The sequence below is a fragment of the Pseudophryne corroboree genome, chromosome 9 (genome assembly GCF_028390025.1).
Source record: "Pseudophryne corroboree isolate aPseCor3 chromosome 9, aPseCor3.hap2, whole genome shotgun sequence".
NCBI classification, from domain to species: domain Eukaryota; kingdom Metazoa; phylum Chordata; class Amphibia; order Anura; family Myobatrachidae; genus Pseudophryne; species Pseudophryne corroboree.
In genome coordinates, this window is record NC_086452.1 from 977,828 (window position 1) to 1,004,618 (window position 26,791).

Below are 26,791 nucleotides of genomic sequence, written 5' to 3' on the forward strand. Positions count from 1 at the left end.
ACGCAGAGGTCTGACACCAGCAGGGTTGTACAGGGAGTCCATTATCTGCTGCTTGGAACAACCCCAGGAGCTGGGAAGGAAGGAACTACTGTACAAAGCGAAGATATACCCAATTTTCAACAGTCTGCAGAACAAAATACACACATACAGATGTGTCCTCATACACTACTGCAGCAGTCACGTTAAACATGTTATTTTGGCACGTCAGGTCTAGTGCAACTTGGCTTGCATCAACATCTTTTTAGAATAACTCTGCAGCTTCCCAGAGACAGCACTAATACATTTGATATGCGTTACACACAGATATTCACGTGTCACACATCAAATTAATCAGTGCAATTTCTTGAAGCGGTTTAAACAAAGTCACTTGCAAAAGATGCTACACTATAGATGAGGACACATCAGTAGTAAGAGTAGCTCTGTTACATAGATCCTACAGGAGGGTAAGTAAACATGCAAAACAGATATGGTAAAATGTGCAGATAATAGCTAGGCAGCAACTGCTATGGTCTCTCATCCCACCTAAGTGCTAGCACTGGCATCTAATACTGAATCATCACCATCCTGAAGACATTTCCTTCTGTCACAGATCCTGTGGGTATCCAGGGACCTCAGAGTGCTAGAACCGTGGCCAGTCTCCATGCTGAGTGTCACTTTTCCCCATACATTACAAGGTTTTCATTCTAACCAAGCAGTTTGTTCTAGTGTATGGCAGCTTAACATGTGTGAATTAAACAGCAATTTAGCAATGAAGTAGTATTTGCCTACCTTATCTTCTTCATCTTCTGCTCCCTCATCCTCAGCAGCATTTGCCAGATTGTGAGCAAACTCCAGTGCTTTCTCCACGCTTTCTACACCTTCTGTGCACTCCATACCAGGCAATGGAGGAAACCCTACAAGTAAGCAACAGTATTTTACCAGAAGGTTTCCAAGGACTATCTGCTGGATGGCTAATGACCAGCTGGCAGGTTGGATGTAGCATGGATAATACCCAGCTGGCAGGTTGGATGTAGAATGGCTAATAACTAGCTGGCAGGTTGGATGCAAAATGGTTAATGACCAGCTGGCAGGTTGGATGCAAAATGGTTAATGACCAGCTGGCAGGTTGGATGTAGAATGGCTAATGACCAGCTGGCAGGTTGGGTGTAGAATGGCTAATGACCAGCTGGCAGGTTGGATGTAGAATGGATAATAACCAGCTGGCGGGTTGGATGTAGAATGGCTAATGACCACCTGGCAGATTGGATGTAGAACGGTTAATGACCAGCTGGAAGGTTGGATGTAGAATGGCTAACAACCAGCTGGAAGGTTGGGTGTAGAATGGCTAATGACCAGCTGGCAGGTTGGATGTAGCATGGCTAATGACCACCTGACATGTTGGATGTAGAATGGCTAATGACCAGCTGGCAGGTTGGATGTAGCATAGCTAATAACCAACTGGAAGGTTGGATGTAGAATGGCTAATGACCAGCTGGCAGGTTGGATGCAGAATGGCTAATGACCAGCTGGAATAACCACCTGGCAGATTGGATGTAGAACGGTAGATGACCAGCTGGAAGGTTGGATGTAGAATGGCTAACAACCAGCTGGAAGGTTGGGTGTAGAATGGCTAATGACCAGCTGGAAGGTTGGGTGTAGAATGTCTAATAACCAGCTGGCAGGTTGGATGTAGAATGGCTGATAACCAGCTGGCAGGTTGGATGTAGAATGGCTAATGACCAGCTGGCAGGTTGGATGTAGACTGGCTAATGACCAACTGGCAGGTTGGATGTAGCATGGCTAATGACCACCTGACATGTTGGATGTAGAATGGCTAATGACCACCTGGCAGGTTGGATGTAGCATGGCTAATGACCAGCTGGCAGGTTGGATGTAGAATGGCTAATGACCAGCTGGCAGGTTGGATGTAGAATGGCTAATGACCAGCTGGCAGGTTGGATGTAGAATGGCTAATGACCAGCTGGCAGGTTGGATGTAGAATGGCTAATGACCAGCTGGCAGGTTGGATGTAGAATGGCTAATGACCAGCTGGCAGGTTGGATGTAGCATGGCTAATGACCAGCTGGCAGGTTGGATGTAGAATGGCTAATGACCAGCTGGCAGGTTGGATGTAGACTGGCTAATGACCAACTGGCAGGTTGGATGTAGCATGGCTAATGACCACCTGACATGTTGGATGTAGAATGGCTAATGACCAACTGGCAGGTTGGATGTAGCATGGCTAATGACCACCTGACATGTTGGATGTAGAATGGCTAATGACCACCTGGCAGGTTGGATGTAGAATGGCTAATGACCAGCTGGCAGGTTGGATGTAGAATGGCTAATGACCAGCTGGCAGGTTGGATGTAGAATGGCTAATGACCAGCTGGCAGGTTGGGCTATGCATAACTGAAAAGTAATTATGTAATTTGTAGATCTTACCTGGAGGAACTGGGAGGTCTGACAGATTCTGTTGTCTACCAGCATTCTGTGTTCGTATGGCATCCTGGTATTGCTGCAGATAAAGACATTTATTAATGAGTAGTGAAATAAGTTTGTAGCAACTTGTAACACAGAACAGTTATTGTAATAAAGTAGTGATGACGAGGGTGCAATTTAAATGCCCATTCTATGTCACTGCCATTTACATGCCTCCCGAAGACTTACTATTACGGATTCCTTCACGTTGAACATTTCCAGGCATAAATGTTATACCCAATCTACTAACTTCCACGTCATGAAGGCAGTCGCAATGTCTTCTTGATTACTGTAAACCATAAATGAGGCTACATTGGGCAATATTTTAAGTGAAAAATAAGAATAGTTATTCTAATGAAAGGGGCAGTTCATAAAAGTGATAGGAGGTTGGACTTTGGTGCGACATTCTGCTAAAAGTTACATTCTCCTCTGAAATAAAACCCAAACCTTCAAGGACCTAAGTCTCAAGCTTCGTACAAGACCTCTTGCAAGAATAGCAGTAAACGAGTTGAGCGATAGACCTCTATCTTTCACACCAGGAGATTTACGTCTCCCCCATACATCTAGCTGAAACTAATTTCTTAGCACTGCACATAGTCTAAATAAAAGCACAAAAAAACAACAACTTTTCATGGCACTAGTGCAATTTTCTGTAATAACCAAAAAATCAAATACTTGCTTGTATGAGGGAACAATGGATGTACAAATCAGACAAAAGGATTCAATGGCTAGTGACCAAAAACCAAAGCAAGCTGCAGGACACTGGACCACGGTTTAACAGGAGTTGGCACTTAAATATTAACTATAGCTTCAAACCTAATCTACTCCCCACTGCAACCCCATAACACCAGTACTTTTTTATTTAAAAGAGTGCAGTAAAGAGTAGCAGGAACCCAGTGAAACGGTTAGAACAATAAAACAAACTAGTAGAGAAAAAGGGTCAAGAACCAAAACCGACCACAACTGAGAGTGAGAGAGGGTTGGAACACTCAAGCTGCCTGACCGGAGTGGGCATTGCCGCAGGCAAAAACATGAAAACTGTAAAAATTAGCAAATGTGTGGTCAGAAGACCAGGTAGCTGCACGACAGATCTGTTCCACCAAAGTCCCATGTTGCGCCACAAAAGAGGTCGCCACCGCCCTAATGGAATGTGCAGACACATGGTCTGATGCAGACTGTCCCCCAAAAGAATAGGCTCGAGTGATGACCGGGAGGATCCAAAATGCAATGGTCTGCTATGTAGCTGGCCAACCCCGTTTATGTGCGTCGTAAAGAACAAGCACAGAATCTGTGCGGCAGACAGAAGAAGTCTTGTCCAAATAAATCCGCAGTCCTGGGAACTCGCCAAAGGAGTAATCGCGGGAAAGACAAGTTCCTGGTTTAAGAGGAAAGCCAAAACAACTTTCGGCTGGAAGGTAGGAACTGTAATGAGAACCTCTATATCGCCAATGAAGACTAAAAAAAGGTGGCTTGCAAGACAAAGCCTGTAACTCTGAAACATGCAGAGTTGAGGCAATAGCTAGAAAGAAGACCCGCTTCCAAGTAACAAACTGAAAATCCACTGAATCTACAGGCTGAAATCGAGCCTGTTTGACAGCAGAAAGGACTAGCTAAAGATCCCACAGTGCTACCGGCAGACGAAACGGTGGTTGAATATATGCACTACACCCTGTAAAAAGGTTTGCACCTCTGGAAGAAGGGCCAAACGTCACTGGAAATGAACTGAAAAGGCCAACATCTGTACTTTCAAAGAACAAAGCTTTAAATCGGCATCCAAACCCCCTGAAGGAAGGCCAAAAAATGAGAGGAGCGAAATTTAGAGCTACGAATCCATATCTGTTTATACCACATGATGTAGACTTTACATACTCTGTGGTAATTGCGTTACAATTTCAGTCTTGCAGCATAGTACAGACTACAGAAAGAAACTTAACTTTCAAAAACTCGGTCTCAAAAGTTAGGCTGTTAAAGTCAACCAAGGAAGGTCTCTGTGTAGAAATCAATCTTGTTGCAGCAGGTCTGATCGAAGTGGAAGGTGCCACCCGGGACATACAGACATTTTTAGAATGTTGGTGTACCATGACCTGCATGGCCAGTCTGGAGCCACTAGGATTACCATCACCTATTGATCCTTGAAGCACTTGAGTACCCAAGGCAACAGTTGTGTTGGTGGATACGCTAGATGAAAATCCCACGGAACAGTCATGACATCCACTGCGAAAGCCAGTGGGTCCCTGGATCTTGCACAAAACTGTGGAATCTTGAAGGTGTGTTAAGAGACCATGAGATTCACGTGGGGAATGCCCCACTTCCAAACATGATGGTGACCAAAGATACTGAAGATGAAGATATAATGTCATAGCACCCCATACTAGGACACCTCACGTCCATAGTCTCAATGACCCAATCCAGAGTGACCAAGGATCATCGCTGGAGATGATTGGAAAACAACCACCAATGAATAGATTGACGAGTGCTGTCAGACAGAACAAGAAACGGCGATGAGGGATGCTGAGCATACTGTCCAATTCTGGAGAATTTCCCACTGGAATTCTCACAGGTGGAACCTAGCATACTAAATGGGCTTGAATGTGAAGAGTTTCAATACTCTGTGGTAATTGCATTACAATTTCGGGCCCTCAGTATAGTACAGACTACAGAAAGAAACTTTTAGCTTTAAAAAAAGCTTGGTCTCAAAAGTTAGGCTGTTAAAGTCAACAAGGAAGGTTCTCGTGTAGAAACAGACATTGTTGCCACAGGTCTCATCGAAGGTATTAGCTGTGATCCTGAAGTACTTGAACCATGCGATCTAGTTTTTTTTGTAACACTGAAGCTGATTCGGCCTTCATAAGCAGATCGTCCATATGACCTTATTTGCGCAGCAAGCTCGCCAAAACAGACATGATCTTGGTAAAAACAACTATACTAAATGGTAGGGCCTGGAAATGATAGTGATTGGATCCATCTGCGAAACACAGGAAAGAATGATGACCTGCCCAAATCAGAACATGAAGATTTGCGCCCCTGACGTCCGGTGAGGCCAAAGTTTTGTTGGCCTCCATGCTGTGGATCACTGATTGGAGAGGTTCCATGCGAAAATGATCCACCCATAACCTGATGTTCAAGGTGTGAAGATTCAATATCACACGGAATGAGCCATTCAGCTAACGCAAAAGGAACAATTTTGAGTAAAACCCTAGTTTACATACCAGCGGTGGAACTAGAGCAATAACGTTATTTGAGAGAGAATGGACAACCTGGTCCAATGACAACCTCTTCTCCGTTTCCTGGGGAAAAGCAAAGAATCATCATGGTGGCTGTCCAGAGGTCAATGATGTAATCCCCTGGATGATACCTAGCACAAAGGCGCCTGAAGACAGCACCACCCAACAGTCTTTGGACTGGAGCAACTGACTTGACTGTCAACCGTACTGGGTGGAGAGAGACCTCATCAGGAACAAGGATTCTCCAGAGCCTTGGCCCCAGAGGGCTGGTTAGAACCAGAATATCTACCCTTAAAAGCCAAACACCTGCCACCTGAAGAAGAGGTGCCTGGCAGACAAATCTCTAGTGGAGGCTCTACCCTGAAAGGAGGAGCAAAAAAGTTTGGAAACACAGGTCCCACTATTTAATGGCAGCCACTGAAAGAAAAGTTTTTTCCCACCAATAGTGTGGGCAACAATAGTACTCAGTTCTGACCCAAAAAGAACGCCCCCACCAAATGGAATAGTTTCCAAGGAACATTGTGACTCTGAATCTGCACTACAAGTTAGAGCCAAAGGGCACTCCGAGCCGAGACGGCCGTAACCGAAATCTTGGAAGCCACCCAAGCACAGCCTTGGGTGGCCACACACGCATATTTAGCTGCACTGCGAAGCTCTGTAGGGAATCCCTGGATAAATCAATGTAAAGCTCCTTGATGAGTTTCTCAGCATTGTTGCAAGGAACAGGCAACATTGAGGACCGTAGATGCAGTGGTTGGCTAAGGACAACATCATCATGCTTACATCATTTCAAACTCGGAAAATGTTTAGCAGTGCCATCAGCTCAGAACTGTCAGAAACCATTGTGACCCAGGTGCACCTATATACTGTTAAAGAAGTCTGGCCAGAAGTGGTCTTCATGGAAGAATTGCGGCCTAAAAGCCATACATTCAAATGGAAACAAGATCAATCGACTCAACTATGCACAAAAACATAGGAACGAGGGTGCAGAAAAAAGGCAGCAGATACTATGAACTGGGGATCCGGTCTGAAGATCGACAGTGTCTAGGTCGACATTGTTTAGGTCGACCACTATAGGTAGACAGTCACTAGGTCGACATGGATGGAAGGTCGACAGGGTTTCTAGGTCGACATGTGCTAGGTCGACAGGCCTAAAGGTCGACATGAGTTTTTCACATTTTTATTTTTATTTTTTCATACTTAACGATCCACGTGGACTACGATTGGAACGGTAAAGTGTGCCGAGCGAAGCGGTAGCGGAGCGAAGGCACCATGCCCGAAGCATGGCGAGCGAAGCGAGCCATGCGAGGGGACGCGGTGCACTAATTTGGGATCCCGGTCACTTTACGAGGAAAACGACACCAAAAAATAAATAAATCCTCATGTTGACCTTTAGACCTGTCGACCTAGCACATGTCGACCTAGAAACCCTGTCGACCTTACATCCACGTCGACCTAGTGACTGTCGACCTATAGTGGTCGACCTAAACATTGTCGACCTAGATACTGTCGATAAAACGAACCACACCCATGAACTGATGAGTCAAAATTTGAAATATTTGGCTGTAACGAAAGGCAGTTTTTTTGCAATAGAGCTGGAGAGTGGTACAATAATGAGTGTGTGCAGGCAACAGTGAAGCATGGTGGAGGTTCCTTGAAAGTTTGGGAATGCATTTCAGCAAATGGAGTTTGGGATTTGGTCAGGATTAATGGTGTCCTCAATGATGAAAAATATAGGCAGGCATTTACCCATCATGCATTTCCATCAGGGAGGCGTCTGACTGGCTCCAAATTTATTGTGGAGCAGGAAAATGACCCCAAACATACAGACAATGTTATTAATGACTATCTTCAGCATAAAGAAGAACAAGGAGCCCTGGAAGGGATGATATGACCCCCACATAGTCCTGTTCACCATCATGGAGTCTGTCTGGGATTACATGAAGAGACAGAAGGATTTGAGCAAGCTACATCCACAGAAGATCTGGGGTTAGTTCTCCAAGATGTTTGGAACAACCTCCCTTCCAACTGTGTGCAAGTGTACCTAGGAGAACTGATGCCGTTTGGAAGGCAAAGGGGGTCACTCCACATACTGATGATTTAGATTTCTCTTCTGTGCATTCACTTTGCATTTAGTTAATTGATAAAAAGAAACTATTAACACTTCTATTTTTGAAAGCATTCTAATGGGCCCTAGACACTGGCAGATAAAATGCAGGATATGAACGTTCTCGTTCATTAATGAACGAGAACTCGTTCATATCGTTCTGTGTGTAGGCATCAACGATTAACGATGCATGGCCCCGTGCTCGTTAATCGTTGGTGCCCCGTCGCTTATGCATGCAGGCCAATATGGACGAGACTGACCATATTAGCATGCACTGCTCTGGAGCCGGGTGACAGGGGGAGAGTGAAGAAACTTCACTCCACCCTGTCACTGCCCCCCCCGCCGCCGGGTCGCCCGTCGGCCATATCCGCTATCGAGCAGCTCGGCAGCAGATCGCATAGTGTGTTGGGCCCATTACTTTGCATCATTTTTTCCAAACCTGCTTAAAACTTTTGCACGGTACTGTTAAGTCCATTATTTATTTTTCAATTCTCATGCTTTTTTTTTGCTTATATTATGTTCTTGCATATTTAATCTTTATTACATTTACTGCAGCATTGGATGCACACTTTATATAATTATAGAAACTTCAACATAATATACATAGTATAACTTTGCTTATATGTACTAAGTGGCTTGTTTTAATACGAATAGTTAGGTTTTTATGGAGAACACTAGAAGCTTAATAAAACCTAAGGCTACAGAGGAAGCTAAGCATAACTGAAGACAACATAATAGTAGAGTTTGTAGAGTGCACTGAATAATATTAAAGTCTGAAGGATAAAATTCCTTGTTCCAGACCTGACTGCACAGACACACTGCTATACCTTTATACAGCTCACATCACCGTTCTGCAAGCTGCACAGACACACTGCTATACCTTTATACAGCTCACATCACCGTTCTGCAAGCTGCACAGACACACTGCTATACCTTTATACAGCTCACATCACCGTTCTGCAAGCTGCACAGACACACTGCTATACCTTTATACAGCTCACATCACCGTTCTGCAAGCTGCACAGACACACTGCTATACCTTTATACAGCTCACATCACCGTTCTGCAAGCTGCACAGACACACTGCTATACCTTTATACAGCTCACATCACCGTTCTGCAAGCTGCACAGACACACTGCTATACCTTTATACAGCTCACATCACCGTTCTGCAAGCTGCACAGACACACTGCTATACCTTTATACAGCTCACATCACCGTTCTGCAAGCTGCACATTCACTGGATTTTCCAGCTGAAGATTGTGTGGCTCACTAAGGGGGACATTTACTAAGCAGTGATAAGAGTGGAGAAGTGCCCATGGCAACCAATCAGCACTGAAGTAACATCTATAATTTGCATACTATAAAACTATACAGAGCTGATGATGATTGGTTGATGGGGAAATTTCTCCACTGGCTCACTTCTCCACTCTTATCACTGCTTAGTAAATGTCCCCCTAAAGCTCCAGCAATTACAGACTGAGTAGGTGACTGAACAGGGATCACGGCATGTACAGGACCCAGCTCTATTAATTGATTACAAGGACCGCTTTCCCGGCTTATGCTGCACGGGGACTAGTCATACGAGTCTCACCTCCAGCTATTACCTAGTCTCTCTCTAACCTGCATACTAGAGGACCAGACAATATTGGGAGGTCTCATAATCATCCTAATCAGACCCAACAGGTCATTTGCTGTAAAAAAAAATCTTTGACACTGGGACATTATCTACAGGGTGATTCAGAAGTTGCAGTACATCCTTTTCTTTCAAAAACTGTGCAGGAAATGGGAAAACGGAATACTCCAGTACGGAATGGGTGAGGTGGGCGGATAATAAAAAGTTTCATTTAGTACCGTATCCTAGCCCTCTGGTTTGGCTGCTTTTGTCCGGGTTGTTCTCCCGCTTCCTTTGCTTGTTGGCAGAATAGCGGAATCAGACTGCTTAATGATATTACCCAAAGCAGACTTTTCCGACATTTGCAGACAGCCTGACTAATACGCGTTTCCACACAAATTATTTTTTCAATATTTACAAATTAGACATTTTCACTCTTCATTTGCAGCTCGAATTAGGTCTAGACCTATTTCCTCTCCCCACTTAACTGGCATGATCAGATTTCATGCAACTGCGCCGTCCCCCCCTGTCCCCCCCCCCCCCCCCCGTTTATGACAAGGCGATCCGTTCTGCAGATGTGCATAATATAATGTTTAAATATTTAAAAAAATACTTTTTCAACTTTATTAAATAAAATAAATTTTAAAAAACAATGTTGTTAAGGCTTTTGAAGGGAAAAATCGTCAGTTCAGTGGTTAAAACATTTGTTTTTTTGTAATGCGCCCACTAAAGGACTTATTTCCACCATATGTATATACATTACTTTCACCCCACTCTTTGGAAGCTAGGGACTCAGATGAAAAGGCCTGGGACTCAGATTTGGGAGAAACACTAGATACGGATGACGGTATAAAATTTATACCAACATTGCCTCTAGCTCTATTTGTGTTAGACTGAAAGAAAACGCATATAAATTATTCTATAAAATAGTATTATGTTCCAACCAGGGCTAATAAAATGCATTATGAGGTCTCCCCTTTATGTTGGCGAAGTAAACAGTCGAACGCGATGTTTCTCCATATCTGGTGTAACTGTCCAAAATTAATCCCACTAGCCACCTCAATTTTATCAATCCAAATACCTTGTAAATGACAAATATTTTCTTCTTTCAGTGGGTTCAGAACAAGCTGTTTACCCATGTAGTCCTTGCGCTAGGTGCTGCATAGCGGGTCAGTGGAGGTCTTCTGAACCCCATAAGATGGTTAGGATAATTGCTAAAATATGGCACTTTTATCCAATGGAACACATCACAAGTACACTTAGGGGCTCTGCCCAAAAATGTATAAAAGTCTGGGGACCCTGGATTTCTTATTTCACAATCACCCCCACAGTTACATGAATGACCTTTGACCTCCATGCCTCGTGTATGTTTATTACCCTTCGGTGGTTTCTATAACCATCTGGATCTGGGCACGACCGGTCGGGTTGCTCTCTTTGCCCTCCTTTCTATACTCATTTCACCTTTTTCTGCCCTTGTTTCCTCTCTTTTATTTCCTCTTTGTTTATCTTTCTTTAACACAGGTTCTATAATTTTCCAAAAATACAAAAAAGATGATTTTATGCAGTTTTCTTCATTGAACCGACTTCTCTATATTCTCCAATGGTTGTTCTTGTATACAATGTCATTCTATTATTATGCTGATCAGTGTCACGATATTACCCTGTTGGATGTTATATTGAGACCTCTGTATAGGTCACTTCACTTATTTTGTACATCATCTTGCCAATAAAAATGGTATTTAAAAAAATAAATAAAGAAAAAAGGCATACACAACATAAGTTTCCACCTTTGAAAATGTGAAGCAAGAGGGCATCGCTTGGAGAGACTGCCGAGGCTGAAATCGTAGCCCTTACAAACCTTCTAACAATATCTTAAGCCCTCTCTCACCTATATTCCCATCCTGCAGGGAAGACCATTATTTTTCTTGACAAGCCCAACAGGACAGAATAAAACTACAAGTAAAAAGAGCGAGTGGTAAATCCATTACACCCCCCCACACCCAAAAATGGTGACACTGGAACTAAAGCATTGATCCAGGGACACTTGACGATAGGGAGATCCCACAACACCTCTCAGGGGGGTATACTCAACAGAATAGCTGTGCACCGCATCTTCTGACCACATCTGGAATTCTTGTATGCAAAATCATTGAAGTTCTAAATGCTGTGAAAGTATACACTGAGGCTATCAGCCAATGTCATGTCACCATTATGTGCACAGCTGCCCAGCCAATGTCATGTCACCATTATGTGCACAGCTGCCCAGCCAATGTCATGTCACCATTATGTGCACAGCTGCCCAGCCAATGTCATGTCACCATTATGTGCACAGCTGCCCAGCCAATGTCATGTCACCATTATGTGCACAGCTGCCCAGCCAATGTCATGTCACCATTATGTGCACAGCTGCCCAGCCAATGTCATGTCACCATTATGTGCACAGCTGCCCAGCCAATGTCATGTCACCATTATGTGCACAGCTGCCCAGCCAATGTCATGTCACCATTATGTGCACAGCTGCCCAGCCAATGTCATGTCACCATTATGTGCACAGCTGCCCAGCCAATGTCATGTCACCATTATGTGCACAGCTGCCCAGCCAATGTCATGTCACCATTATGTGCACAGCTGCCCAGCCAATGTCATGTCACCATTATGTGCACAGCTGCCCAGCCAATGTCATGTCACCATTATGTGCACAGCTGCCCAGCCAATGTCATGTCACCATTATGTGCACAGCTACCCAGCCAATGTCATGTCACCATTATGTGCACAGCTGCCCAGCCAATGTCATGTCACCATTATGTGCACAGCTGCCCAGCCAATGTCATGTCACCATTATGTGCACAGCTGCCCAGCCAATGTCATGTCACCATTATGTGCACAGCTGCCCAGCCAATGTCATGTCACCATTATGTGCACAGCTGCCCAGCCAATGTCATGTCACCATTATGTGCACAGCTGCCCAGCCAATGTCATGTCACCATTATGTGCACAGCTGCCCAGCCAATGTCATGTCACCATTATGTGCACAGCTGCCCAGCCAATGTCATGTCACCATTATGTGCACAGCTGCCCAGCCAATGTCATGTCACCATTATGTGCACAGCTGCCCAGGCAATGTCATGTCACCATTATGTGCACAGCTACCCAGCCAATGTCATGTCACCATTATGTGCACAGCTACCCAGCCAATGTCATGTCACCATTATGTGCACAGCTGCCCAGCCAATGTCATGTCACCATTATGTGCACAGCTGCCCAGCCAATGTCATGTCACCATTATGTGCACAGCTGCCCAGCCAATGTCATGTCACCATTATGTGCACAGCTACCCAGCCAATGTCATGTCACCATTATGTGCACAGCTACCCAGCCAATGTCATGTCACCATTATGTGCACAGCTACCCAGCCAATGTCATGTCACCATTATGTGCACAGCTGCCCAGCCAATATCATGTCACCATTATGTGCACAGCTACCCAGCCAATGTCATGTCACCATTATGTGCACAGCTGCCCAGCCAATGTCATGTCACCATTATGTGCACAGCTGCCCAGCCAATGTCATGTCACCATTATGTGCACAGCTGCCCAGCCAATGTCATGTCACCATTATGTGCACAGCTGCCCAGCCAATGTCATGTCACCATTATGTGCACAGCTGCCCAGCCAATGTCATGTCACCATTATGTGCACAGCTGCCCAGCCAATGTCATGTCACCATTATGTGCACAGCTGCCCAGCCAATGTCATGTCACCATTATGTGCACAGCTGCCCAGCCAATGTCATGTCACCATTATGTGCACAGCTGCCCAGCCAATGTCATGTCACCATTATGTGCACAGCTGCCCAGCCAATGTCATGTCACCATTATGCGCACAGCTGCCCAGCCAATGTCATGTCACCATTATGTGCACAGCTGCCCAGCCAATGTCATGTCACCATTATGTGCACAGCTGCCCAGCCAATGTCATGTCACCATTATGTGCACAGCTGCCCAGCCAATGTCATGTCACCATTATGTGCACAGCTACCCAGCCAATGTCATGTCACCATTATGTGAACAGCTGCCCAGCCAATGTCATGTCACCATTATGTGCACAGCTGCCCAGCCAATGTCATGTCACCATTATGTGCACAGCTGCCCAGCCAATGTCATGTCACCATTATGTGCACAGCTGCCCAGCCAATGTCATGTCACCATTATGTGCACAGCTGCCCAGCCAATGTCATGTCACCATTATGTGCACAGCTGCCCAGCCAATGTCATGTCACCATTATGTGCACAGCTACCCAGCCAATGTCATGTCACCATTATGTGAACAGCTGCCCAGCCAATGTCATGTCACCATTATGTGCACAGCTGCCCAGCCAATGTCATGTCACCATTATGTGCACAGCTGCCCAGCCAATGTCATGTCACCATTATGTGCACAGCTACCCAGCCAATGTCATGTCACCATTATGTGCACAGCTGCCCAGCCAATGTCATGTCACCATTATGTGCACAGCTGCCCAGCCAATGTCATGTCACCATTATGTGCACAGTGATCGGGTAGTAAGATATATAAAAGGAGCAGGTTTGTTGAATTACAGAGATGATCCATATTCATTTTGATGCAATCCAACCTGTTTTATAGACTTCATAGAGAACTAAAAGATTCCCACACTTCCTCTGGCCTAGTGTAAATGATATCCTCAATATCCTAACAACATTCAGAAGACATTCTGCCTCAATGCTGGAACCATCAGGTCCTGATTTAAATGACACCTAGAAACCACCTTAGGCTAACAAGATGGTTACACACAGAAATGAAAGACAGGGACGTTACACGAGGCCCTCAACATGTGCAGTGTGAATGACCAGGAGAAAATGAAATGGGAACACCAGTATTTCAACGTCAGACTGACCTCATCATTTCTGGGTGTAGGACTAGCCCACAGAGGGATTTATTTTTATTAGCAGTTTCTTATATAGCTGCATATTCCGTTGCGCTTTACAATTAGAACAACAGTAATAGAACAAAACTGGGTAAAACAGACAGATATAGAGGTAGGAAGGCCCTGCTCGCAAGCTTACAATCTATAGGGAAATAGGCATAGATACACAAGGATAGATGCTACCTATCGCATAATGGTCCCCCAGATTGCTAGGTTCTTAATGGGTTGTATGATATGATCACCCCACAATATTGGCCAAGTGTCAGGAGGGTGTGAGAGTAAAGAAAGACAAGATATGTGATGTTATGTGTATTGTAGAGAGGATGTAATTAGATAGGGAAGCACTGAAGGTTATGTGGGTGGGTCTGGAATGTGATAAGCTTGTCTGAAAAGGTGAGTGTTCATGGAACACTTGAAGGTTTCGAAGACTAGAGGTGAGTCTTATTGTTCGTGGGATGGCATTCCACAGAGTGGGTGCAGCCCGGATAAAGTCCTGTAATTTTGTGTATGAACAAGTAATGCGTGTGGATGAGAGATGTAGGTCTTGTGCAGAGCGGAGAGGTCGGGTAGGGAGATATCTTGAGATGAGATGTACGTTGGTGTAGTTTGGTTAATAGCCTTGTGTGTGAGTAACAGTATTTTATATTGAATACGGTAGAATACAGGTAACCAATGGAGGGATTGACAGAGCGGATCTGCAGACGATGAACATCTAGCGAGGAAGATTAGCCTCGCAGCTGCAGTCAGAATGGATTGTAGTGGTGAGAGTCTGTGTTTGCTAAGACCAGTCAGGAGACTATTACAGTAATCATTGCGGGAGATAATGAGAGCGTGGATTAGAGTGTTAGCTGTGTCTTGTGTAAGATAATAGGTAATGTGCTTCCTGATCTGGAATGGGAGCAAGGCCAAGATCAATGGAACAACCTGTTCAGCCCAGTGCACAATCCTGCAGGTTTCCTTCATTGCAAAGGATCTTATTATAGTACCTTTATGTATGCCACCATGGTGCTGAATACATTCTTATAGGTTTTAATCACAACAGAAGCTTTCTGAAGAAGAAAGTAGCACTCTTAAATCTAACAAATTTATTGGAAACTTTACGATGCTGTAGACCACAGAAACAAAAACACTTTCTAATGGAACTGTACAATTGACGTTGCTTCAAAAATGGAAACAAGTGTCCGTGAGCAATAAAATACACTCCTTACTAGATTGTACAAAGAGGGGGTCTTGTCCTGTGGAAGAACATTCTTTTGGTCACATAAACAGCAGACCAAGAAAGACTGGGCTCTTGGAAAGAAACAGATTAGTAGCGTGCCTACAGCAAGGTCACAGACACTGCATTTAATTTAAAAAAAAAGGAGATTTATGGTAGACTTACCATTGTTAAATCTCTTTCTGCGAGGTACACTGGGTTCCACAGGGAATACATTGGGGGTGAAGAGATGGATCTTGATCCAGGCACCAACAGGTTAAAGCTTTAGCTGTCCCAGAATGCACTGGGGCCTCCTCTATAACCCCGCCTCCAGGCACTGTGAGCTCAATTTAGTAAACCAGTCCAATGCAGTAGCAGGTAAAAGAGAAGGCAGATGTTAGTCACATACACCACATTCTCACGACAGGAGAAGGGACTAGTGGCTAATGCCATACAAACCCAAAGAAGCTAAGTGCTCCAGGGTGGGCGCCCTGTGGAACCCAGTGTACCTTGCAGAAAGATTTAACAATGGTAAGTCTACCATAAATCGCCTTTTCTGCAGCAGGGTACACTGTGTTTCACAGGGAATACATTGGGGATGTCCTAAAGCAGTTCCTCATGGGAGGGGACGCGCCGTAGTGGATATGACAACCCGGCGTCCAAATGAAGCATCCTGGGAGGCGGAAGTATCAAAAGGCAAAGAACCTAATGAACGTGTACACTAAGGACCACGTAGCCGCCTTGCACAAATGTTCTGCGGACGCGCCACGGCGGGCAGCGCAATAAGGTCCAACACACAGAGTAGAATGGGCCTTGATAGCAGCAGGAGCCAGGAGCCCAGCCTGCGCATAAGCTTGTGCAATCACCATTCTAATCCATCTGGCCAAGGTTTGCTTATTTGCAGGCCAGCCACGTTTGCAGGAACCAAACAGTACAAAAAGGGTATCTGACCTCCTAATAGAGGCAGTCCTCTCCCATATATGCGGAGAGCCCGGACCACATCCAAAGACCGTTCTTTGGAGGACAATTCAGAAGAGATGAAGGCCGGAACCACAATCTCTTGATTAAAGTGAAAAGATGACACCATCTTAGGTAAATAACTGGGGCGAGTTCTAAGAACTGCTCGATCACGATGAAATATCAGAAAGGGTGGACGACAGTACAAAGCGCCTAGGTCCGACCACCTTCTAGCAGAGGCAAAGTAGAAGAGGACGCTCTGTCGATAGACTCTGCAGGTCTGAGAACCAATACCGTCTGGGTCATGCAGGAGCGACTAGAAGTAGTATTCCTCCTTCTTGCTTGAACTTCTGCAGGACCCTGGGCAGAAGTGACACTGGAGGGAACACGTAAGGCAGACGAAAGTTCCATGGAGTGCGTCCACGAACGCTGCTCGAGGATCCCTGGTCCTTAATCCGAAGACCGGAACTTTGTGATTGTGTCGGGATGCCATCAAGGTCTACATCTGGTAGGCCCCACTTGTCCACTAGGAGTTGAAAGACTTCCGGATGAGGACTCCACTCTCTGGTGTGCATGTCCTGGCGACTCAGGAAGTCTGCTTCCCAGTTGACAACACCCGGAATGAACACTGCCGATATTGCTGGCAGATGGCGTTCCGCCCAACAAAGGATTTTTGACACTTCCAACATTGCCATGCGGCTTCGAGTGCCGCCTTGATGGTTGTGGAATATGCCACTGTGGTGGCGTTGTCTGACCGTACTTGAACAGGCCTGTTCTGTACTATGGGCAGGGCAAGAGACAACGCATTGAATACTGCCCGCAACTCCAGAATGTTTATCGGAAGCGATTCCTCCTTGGTCCACCAACCCTGAAAAGAGTGTTGCTCCAACACCGCGCCCCATCCCCTCAGACTGGCGTCTGTTGTCGGCAGGACCCAGTCCGGGAACCTAAAGGTACAGCCCTTGTTCAACTGCTGGTCCTGAAGCCACCAGGTCAGCAATAGACAAACCTTCGGAGTCAAAATGATCATGTGAGACCTGATCCGATGAGGTAAGCCATCCCATTAGAAAAAGATAAACCCCTTCAGAGGGCGGGAATGAAATTGAGCGTACTCACCATGTCGAATGCAGACACCATCAGGCCAAGTACTTGCATCGCCGAGTGTATCTACACTCTGGGGCGACAAAGGAAGCATCTTATCCTGTCCCAAAGCTTCAGGACAGTAACTGGAGACAGAAACAGCCGTTGACTGTGCATGTCCAGCAGTGCTCCCAGGTGCACCACGCTCTGAGCTGGGAACAGCGAGGACTTCTTCCAGTTGATGAGTCACCCGTGTAGGAAGCTTACCGTCAGTTGTAGATGACTAAGGAGGACATTGTGGGAGTTCGCCAGGATCAGCAAGTCGTCCAGATACGTCAGGATCCTGACTCCCTGGCGACGGAGATGAGCCGTCATTACGGCCATGACCTTGTGAAGATCCGAGGAGCTGTAACCAGTCCAAATGGCAGAGCCTGGAACTGATAGTGTAGGTTGCCAATAGCAAACCGCAGATACTGCTGAGGCTTTCTTAAAAACAAACTGACAGTGATCAGGATTGAAACCAGGTCTCTGAGTTCAGCAGTGGACGCTTTAGTCAACTAGGCTATATAGCCTCTTGACGTGGTAATAGGTATATGCAGGCACGCATCCTAAATATCCAGGGATACCATATAGTCTCCGGGTTCCATCGCCAGCACAATCGAGCGCAGCGTCTCCATACGGAACTTGCACACTCTAACAAACTTGTTTAGTGATTTGAGGTTTATTATAGGCCGGAATAACCCATTAGGTTTCAGGACTAGAAACAGGGTCGAGTATTAACCACTGCCCCCTTGAGACAAAGGTACCAGCCTACCACTCCTGTATCCAGGAGGGGACTCATAACCCGCTGCAGAGTTGCACCTTTAGTGGATCCAAAGAGATGACCGTTGTGCAAAGCTGGCGAGGTGGACATGTCTTGAAAGAGACAGCACACCCGTGAGAGACAACTTCTCGCACCCATGCATCTGAAGTAGTCTTTAACCAGACCTGGGTGAACTCCAGAAGTCGGCCTCCCAACCTGGGATTCCCTAGGGGGAGGCCCGCCCCGTCATGCGGCAGGCTTGTCTTGTTCAGAACAGGCTGACGGGCCACCCAGGACTGCTTTGCCTTGGGCTTAGTGGTTTTGGAAGCATGAGATTGTCTCGGGTATGCCTTACCTTTTGCTTTCCTTGAGGCCAAAAGGAATGAAAAGTGGTAACTTTTGCCTTCTGTGTAGAAGGATTAGTATTTGGGAGAAAGGCAGTCTTAGCAGTCGCCATTTTAGACACAATTTTAGTTAAGTCTTCCCCAAACAAGATGTCTCCCTTAAAAGGGAGTACATCCAAGGTCTTTTTGTAGGTTAGGTCCACCTTCCATGACCTCAACCAAAGAATGCGGCAAGCCAAGACAGACCTACTTGATGCCTTGGAAGCCAACTCACCAGCTTCAGAGGACGCCTCTTGAATATAAAGAGACAGTGGTGATATGAGACAGGTATTGTCTGGCATTGTCAGATATATCCTCGGGCAGCTCTCCCTCTACTGCCTGAACCCATGCTTCAATACCTTTAGCAGCCCAGGGATCAGCCATAGTGGGTCTATGTACAGCACCTATCAGGGAGTAAATAGATTTCAAGCATCCCTCCACACTCTTATCTGTCAGTTCCTTCAGTGAAGAGACAGTGGTGACAGGCAGAGTGGATGATATCAGACTCCACCGGCGGTGAATTTTCTACATAACTCTGCCGGGAGAAAATATTGAGCTAAGGCCCATTTGGAGAGAGAATTTCTTCCCTGGATTAGAGCAGGGTTCCTGCCTGATGTCTACCAAATAGTCAGAATGGGGTACTAGAATTTTAGTCACCTTCTGCCTTTTAAACATGTCAGTTTTCTTGGTGACAGTAGTGGAATCCTCATCAGTGATGTATAGGATTTGCTTAATAGCAACCACTAGAGCAGGGATCTCAACTTGCAAAGAAGAATCCTCGTCAGAAATGCCTGATTCAGTGTCTAACCGGACAGTATGTTCCCTCACCCTCTTCAGATGAAACAACAGAGATTTGTGGATTGTGAGGAGGAAGAAGCCACTTAGATGACCCAGCAACACAGGAGTGACCTGAGGTAGAATTTTGTCTGACCAAGGAATGAGTCAACTGCTGCAACTGGTTAGACAGGTTGTCCACCCAAGGCGGATTGACCATAGGAACTATTTGAGGCTGTAATGATACAGGTGGTCCCATAGGGGGCGTTAGGCATTCCAATATAGCACCCAGTAGATTTGAGAGTCGCGTAATGACTAGGAGGTGTATGGTACATAGTACACAGACCTTCATACACAGCTTCCCCCTCTGGTAAATCCTTGGCACATGCTCTGCATACTGCAGGAGCGTCCACAGATTTACCGCCCTTTACACAAATGCAACACAGAGCGTATGCGTACGATAAATACAGTACCTGCAAATAAATCCGGTATTATGTGACTGAGAACACAGTAGAATACATGTAATAGGTAAATACTGTGATGCACTGGATAAACAACCCAGATGCACCTAGTCCCCTAGGGTACAGAATATAGTGATAGATCTCTGGGATACACTAAAAGTGACACCTCACAGCAGAAACAGGCAAACACAGTCACATTAGCAATGCAGATAATTACATGACAATAAAACTGCAGTGAGCTAATATATATATATACATGTGTGTATGTGTGTGTGCATGTGTGTGCGTGCCTGTGTGTGCGTGCCTGTGTGTGTGTGCATGTGTGTGTGTGACCGGAGGTATTTATTAGAATACTTGTACGATATATTCTGTAAGTGGTACAACTTTTTCTTAACTAACGCTGTCTGTATAGAGACATGTAGAATACTTGAGTGTTTGTAAAGTCACAGCGCTGTATACAGGCAGCTTTATAAGGGAGACCTTGCTCTGCAGTCCCAGAGACTTGCCATAGCTATACCTAAGATGGCGCCCAGCGTCTGAGTCAGGGAGTGAGGGAGAGTGGAAGGCAGCTCCAGGGCGGGAAATTCTGCTCACAGATGGCGCCCTGGGCCGGGGAGGGGCTACAGGTCAAGCGCCGGATCCCCTACGCTGGTCCTCACCACCTGGTACTACAGAGTCTTACTAAAATGGGTGTTAGTACACCCGACCTGTACTCCTATGCCCTGGCGGATATAGTGGGGTCCCTGTGCGTAACAGTGTCCACGCCAGCATCGCAGTTTGTCTCCCTAGACTGCGAATGGAACGTGATTTATTAGTGGGTCCCGCCTGGGGGACCCTCTTACCTCCTCCCTGTAGCAGCCACACGAACAAGGAGAGCGTCTGCGACCGTGTGCCTAGAGCCAGAGCATCTCCGCAGCAAGTACCCAGGATCTGAGCCGCGGGAGTATGCAACGCCGCTTGGGAGGTGATGGAGCTGCAGCACAGAATATCACTCTGACATAAGTGCTGCGGCCCTTGAAGTCTTCTTAGAAAGCTTTTTTCAGGGCTGCCCAGCGCAGCCACCCTTTTGACTAGCCTGCTCTGCAGGCACCAACTCGAAACTGAGCTCACAGTGCCTTGAGACGTGGTTATAGAGGAGTCCCCAATGCATCCTGGGACAGCTAAAGCTTTAATCTGTTGGTGGCTGGATCAAGATCCATCCCAACACCCGCGATGTATTCCCTGTGGAACACAATGTACCCTGCTGCTGAAACACAATTTATATATGGAATGATCACCACCTCTGGGATACTAAGAAAAGATGCCATGGCAGTCATTATCTTCGTGAACACCCAAAGAGCCACTGCTAGACTTAAATAGGCAGAAAACGGGAAATGGTGGACCCAAGAAGCAAATCTAAGAACACAATTGTGATCTCCCGGCTTGCAAGATGCAAATATGCATCACTGACTTAAATAGATACCACTAGCTTGTTACAGTCCATGCTGTTGATAAAAGATCTCAATGACTCCATCTTGGATCTGCCCTCCATAATACAAGAGTTGAGGGAATGGGGGTTCAAAATGTGTGAAGGAAATAAAGAAGAAGAAAAAAAGTTTGATGAAACAGATGGCCCTCTGATCTGTCTACCCTGCGTTGATTACAACTTTGGTTAGTAATGTCTGAATGGTTTTACAATAGGGTCCCAGCACTTTACCTGATCCTCAGGTAAGCTGGTGGTAAGGAATCACCTGGATCGAATTCTGCGGAGACTCAAGAGCATCATGCTCCTCATTAAGAACGTGAAATGGCATTAAACCACTGTTCCCAGTAGAGAAGCAGATTTTCTCCAGCCTCAGCTGTAGGTGGTTGTGCTGTTTGGGCACACAGAGCCGGGTGGTCTTCTGGTTGCTGAATGTCGGGATCCCGCACAGAGCCCTATGCTTTGTTGAAATGTACCATCTGAAAGTAACTCTTTGCACCTGTCACCGACTAATGATCTTATTAAGCTCACGGCTAGTTCAGATTCAACTGATTTAATGTTGTCCTGAATGCTTAGTCTCTGCCTCAATGTCTTTATTAAGTTACTCATCCAATTCAGTAGGTGGGGGAATCCTCATTACCAGTTTAATCTTTACAACCTCAGAAGTGCAGAAACTAAGGAAGAGAAAACTTTAACCAGAGCTTGCATAGACTTGGTCAGGTCTTGCAAACACACTACATATCAACTACATATTTAGGAAACCCAAGGGTCCTGCCCAAATGCACCAAGACACACGAGGTCTGTGATGATATGAGGTATTGATCACACCTCAACCAGTGTGCACCACATTTCTCTCAAAGTGTGTAGTAGTAAAACATACTTTTTCTAGCACTCTGGTTCCCCATATTTGTCAGTCATCTTGTATATACTGCATTTGTAAGTGATTACATATGTGGTAGCATGGCTTTCTTATCTTGTCTCAGTCTAGGCAGAAGGATTATTGTCCATCAAATTCCTGTAAGAATATACATCACACCAGGGGGCCAGGGAGTGCTCATGTCCTTTGTTTGTGTGTATGCGTGTATTAGGATAGGGAAAAGGTCAACAGATAGATTACTACATTTTATATGTAAATGTCTCTGGATTGTTACCTCTTGTTTATACAACCTTTGCTATACAGCCACAGAACATCAGGAGTGACTGCTATCCCTTTATATATTTACCTGTGAAAAAGGTAAACACAGAAATAGACCACTCAGGCAGAACCTGGAACACATCAGGTGGTCAGCAAGGGGTCATTCACTACCCTGCCACATGGCAGGAAAAGAACAATTGGTCCCCGGAGTAATGCCTGTATCCTGATCTACCTCTCTTGGTTTTAGGAAGCTGTGGGTCTACCAAAAGCGGAGAGACAGTGACACAGGTCTGTTGCCTTGCTGGCAGCCTCAAAGGAGAGAAGTTCTGCATCCCAGGAGAAGATTGGATGTTGAGACAGTAGCACCTGAGTGTGACTAGGATGCCGGTGAGGTGTTTTCATTATACCCTGGATAATGCTATTTGTTATGGGTTATTATTTAAATATTATTGATGTTTGGTGCTACCGTTTTGTTAAATAAACCTAGTCAATTGGCTATCGGGTTGGGGCAGGCAACAAAAAGGTACCCATATCCTCACAAGGTCGTTCTCTGACGCCTCTGCAAAACCGGTAGTGAACAGTTGTCTATAACTATATCCTATGTCTTTGATTATACTGTATTATGTTCCACATGTACATCAAGAACTCCTTGCAAATTTCGTGTGCACATCCTCCCGAACGGCATCCCATGAAAGGCCTTCAAGTCCACCTACTCCAGAAGAACCCTTCATAAATGTTGGACTGTTTCTAAAGCATTCAAAAAATCTTTTAGCTATATCACATTTATGGGAAGTCATGCCTTGCTCCAAATCTATACTCTTCAGAGATCAAGGACTAATGTCATCTTACCCCAACTCTGTAGACTGGCTTCCATGGTTTGTATTGTTTATTACAAGCTTGACAGAGGCCAACCGTGGCCCTGGGTGCTGAGTTACCACAAAAGGGACTAAGGGCTGCCTGTGACTACTGGAACCCTTCAGTAGCACCAGCTTGGAAGAAAGCAAAACTGACAAAATTCATCTGGCAGGAATTCCTTCCTTCACCTGGTGTCGAAGAGGAAACCCAGGAAGAACATGCACAGTAATTTGAAGAGGTCAGGAAGTTGATCACTCAACCATGATGTTCCAACATCTCTGTTGTCAACTGCAGACAAGTCCAAAGCAGAAATTCTGACTTCACATTGATGAGGAGCTTGTCCAGAAATGAAATGATTATCACTCCAATGGACTGCAAAGTGAGCTGACATGATAGTTTTGACCTTGGTGAAGATCTATATAGCTGGGGTCTAACGGAAGGGGAGAGTTCAGACCTGGTAATGGGCAGTCCCTACCACAAATCTGGGGAGGCAGCATTGCCCCCTACAGATTGGGTATGTCTTTTACCGGTCAAGGTGAGGAGGTGCCCTGTCATGCAGACTGCTTTTTGATAGGCATGGGGTCAGGACATCTGCCCTACTGGCACGGGCAGCCTCTCTAGTAGCCTCCATGGGAACCTGCACAATAATGCCTTGGTGGAGTTTCCCAGGTCTGCCCTGAGGGGTTGGGTACCAAATGTAGAAAAGAGCATGTTGATATAGTTAGAATGTTGCAGTTGACCATGTCAACATTCATACTGTAGAGAGTGATAAAATGTAGACATTTTAGCATGTCAACAATTCATCCTGGTGGCCCAGTGGTGACTTACCTGCTCCTGGCAGTGGCTACAGTAGCGACTTCTTTGTCAGACCTACAATCATCCAGCATTCTGTTAAGCATTTATCCCCTTATCCCTAACCCCTATCCTCGACCCTACTCCTAGTGCTGAACCCTAACCCTGTCGCAACCCTAATGTTGATATTCTGAAAATGTTGACATCATAACGGTTGACATTGCGGCATTAAAAGAACCAAAACTGCTGTTGTTGGGGTTTTGTGGGCTTCACTAAAAGGAAAAATATCTTACATCCAGTAGTGTTGACAATGATGGAATCCAGACCTGATGCAAAGATATCCAGCAAAAGGAAAGGCTTCCAATGCCCATTTTGATTATGCATCTGCCTCCCAGTATTTAAGCTAGAGTGTTCATCTAGCCACAACAGTCAAAACAGAAATCCAGCACTCGCCTATTACTGTCCATATTTCACATTCGGAGGATGTTACCACTTGCACTGTGAACAAACTCAGCAGACCAAAGGAGACTCAGTGCGCACGGATCCAGCACTAGCGGGACCTCGCAGTCTGTTTTGTTTAATGACTATCGTTCCCAGCTCCATCTCACCTGTATAAATCAACATCTAAAGTATAAAGGAACAAAACAGACTTTCAAATTAGGGGATACCCTGTATTTAGGGGTCACGGTTTTGCTAGTTTCCAACCCCAGTTACCCATTGATCCCACGAACATTCATATAAGATCTGTAAGGGTAGCATCATTATATAGACTCACTCTTGTATGTAGATTACCATTGTTCAGGAACATACATTGATGACAAGGGGTGAGCACTTTATACTTTCCTATTGGCGCATCATCTGAAGAATGATCATTCATGCACATAGCTACAGCAAGTATCATAACTCAAAGTATCCGTTCAGCTCCCGCCATGGGATGGTCCACAGGATGAATCGGCCTTGCTACATAATTCACTGCCATCGCCGTGACCGCGTTATACCGCATCAGTGACCGCGTTATATCGCATCAGTAACGTATTTGCTCTCTTGTGTAACATTACTATCTCACAGCCTATTTCTATGTAATTTTATATAGCCATGAAACCTTGGGGCAGATGTATTAACCTGGAGAAGGCACAAGGAAGTGATAAACCAGTGATATGTGCAAGGTGATAAAGGCACCAGCCAATTGGCTCCAAGATGTAAATTAATAGTTAGGATCTGATTGGCTGGTGCCTTTATCACCTTGCACATATCACTGGTTTATCACTTCCTTATGCCCTCTCCAGGTTAATACATCTGCCCCCTTGTGTCTTGGTAAACCAGTTCTTGTAATGTTATCCGGTCTTTAGGTCAACAGTCACTAGGTCAACCACTATTGGTCGACATGCATTAGGTTGACATGGTCTTTAGGTCGACACGGCAAAGATTTTTTTCATTTTTGAACTTTTTCATATGTTATGATCCACGTGGACTAAGATTTGGAATAGTAACCTGCGCCGAGCAAGGCACCTTGCCCGATGGCGAGCGAAGCGAGGGGACACGGTACATTAATTGGGGTTCCCAGTCACATTACAAAGAAAACGGCACACACAAAATACCTCACGCCGACCTAATGACCGTGTCTGGCTATATCAGGTGTCGACCTAGTTACTGTCGGCCCTCATCTGATACAAGTTGATCAGGTGATAATACATAATGCCAGCATTACACTGTTCTTCCTCCTGCATCGCCTCTCTAGTCCTAATCCTACTACATCTCTACATTGTTTTATATTAATCACCTACTGGTATTCTGAATCTAGAAAGCCGCAGGACCTTTAGTCCTGTATGTCCCTTTATTATAACAACCATCGCTTGACTAGGCCATTGCCTTCACCACCAGACCACCTTTCTATCGTATAGTTATTCATTTCTGATTGAGCGAGTCTATGCCATAACTCTAGATTTGTTTTAGCTACTACCTTAGATAATGATCCTGCCTGTTCTATGTGGTTTTATTTCATTATATAAGAATTCTAGATGTTCAGATATTCTGTTGCTCTCTATTCCTGAAGGTTCTGATTCCATCTCTAATTGTTCCACCGCTACGTCTCGCCACCTGGTAATTATTTCTACTAAATGCACTTAACTGCTTTGTGTCTACTCTTGTACCTGTCCCATGCCTCCCAATGAAGAATGTCTGTGATAATTGCCCTCTTCCAGGCGTAAACCTGATATTGTTATGCTTCAGGAGACCCACCTTAAATCTCGTTAGGGCTGAGACCCTCTCTGTCCCATGGTCAGACCACTCAGCTATAAAAATTACATTCTACCAGTCACCACAATTTGCTTGCAACAGACGTCTTAACAAGGCCTTACGCCTTCAACCCTCCACTATTGCGGACCACACTACAATACTAAGTGAACGTTACACTATAAACATTGCTGCATGCGTGACTCCCTCAACGGTCTGGGAAGCTCATAAGACAACCCTACATGGCACATTTATCAGCCTTTCTACTACTCACATACACAAACCTGAATCTACTGTACTCTAGCTTCCTTA

General features: G+C 45.3%; 1 protein-coding gene across 2 annotated transcripts in view; it reads right to left on the reverse strand.

Moving 5' to 3' along the window:
* Positions 1-26,791, reverse strand: part of CC2D1B (coiled-coil and C2 domain containing 1B) — a 408,633-nt gene that overhangs the window by 138,267 nt on the left and 243,575 nt on the right. For both annotated transcript variants that reach the window (XM_063938881.1, XM_063938880.1), the window contains exons 12-13: positions 2,425-2,497; positions 769-893 (exon numbers count right to left, since the gene is read on the reverse strand). In XM_063938881.1, coding sequence (XP_063794951.1) covers positions 769-893; positions 2,425-2,497 — 198 coding nt within the window. The remainder of the gene's footprint in view (positions 1-768; positions 894-2,424; positions 2,498-26,791) is intronic.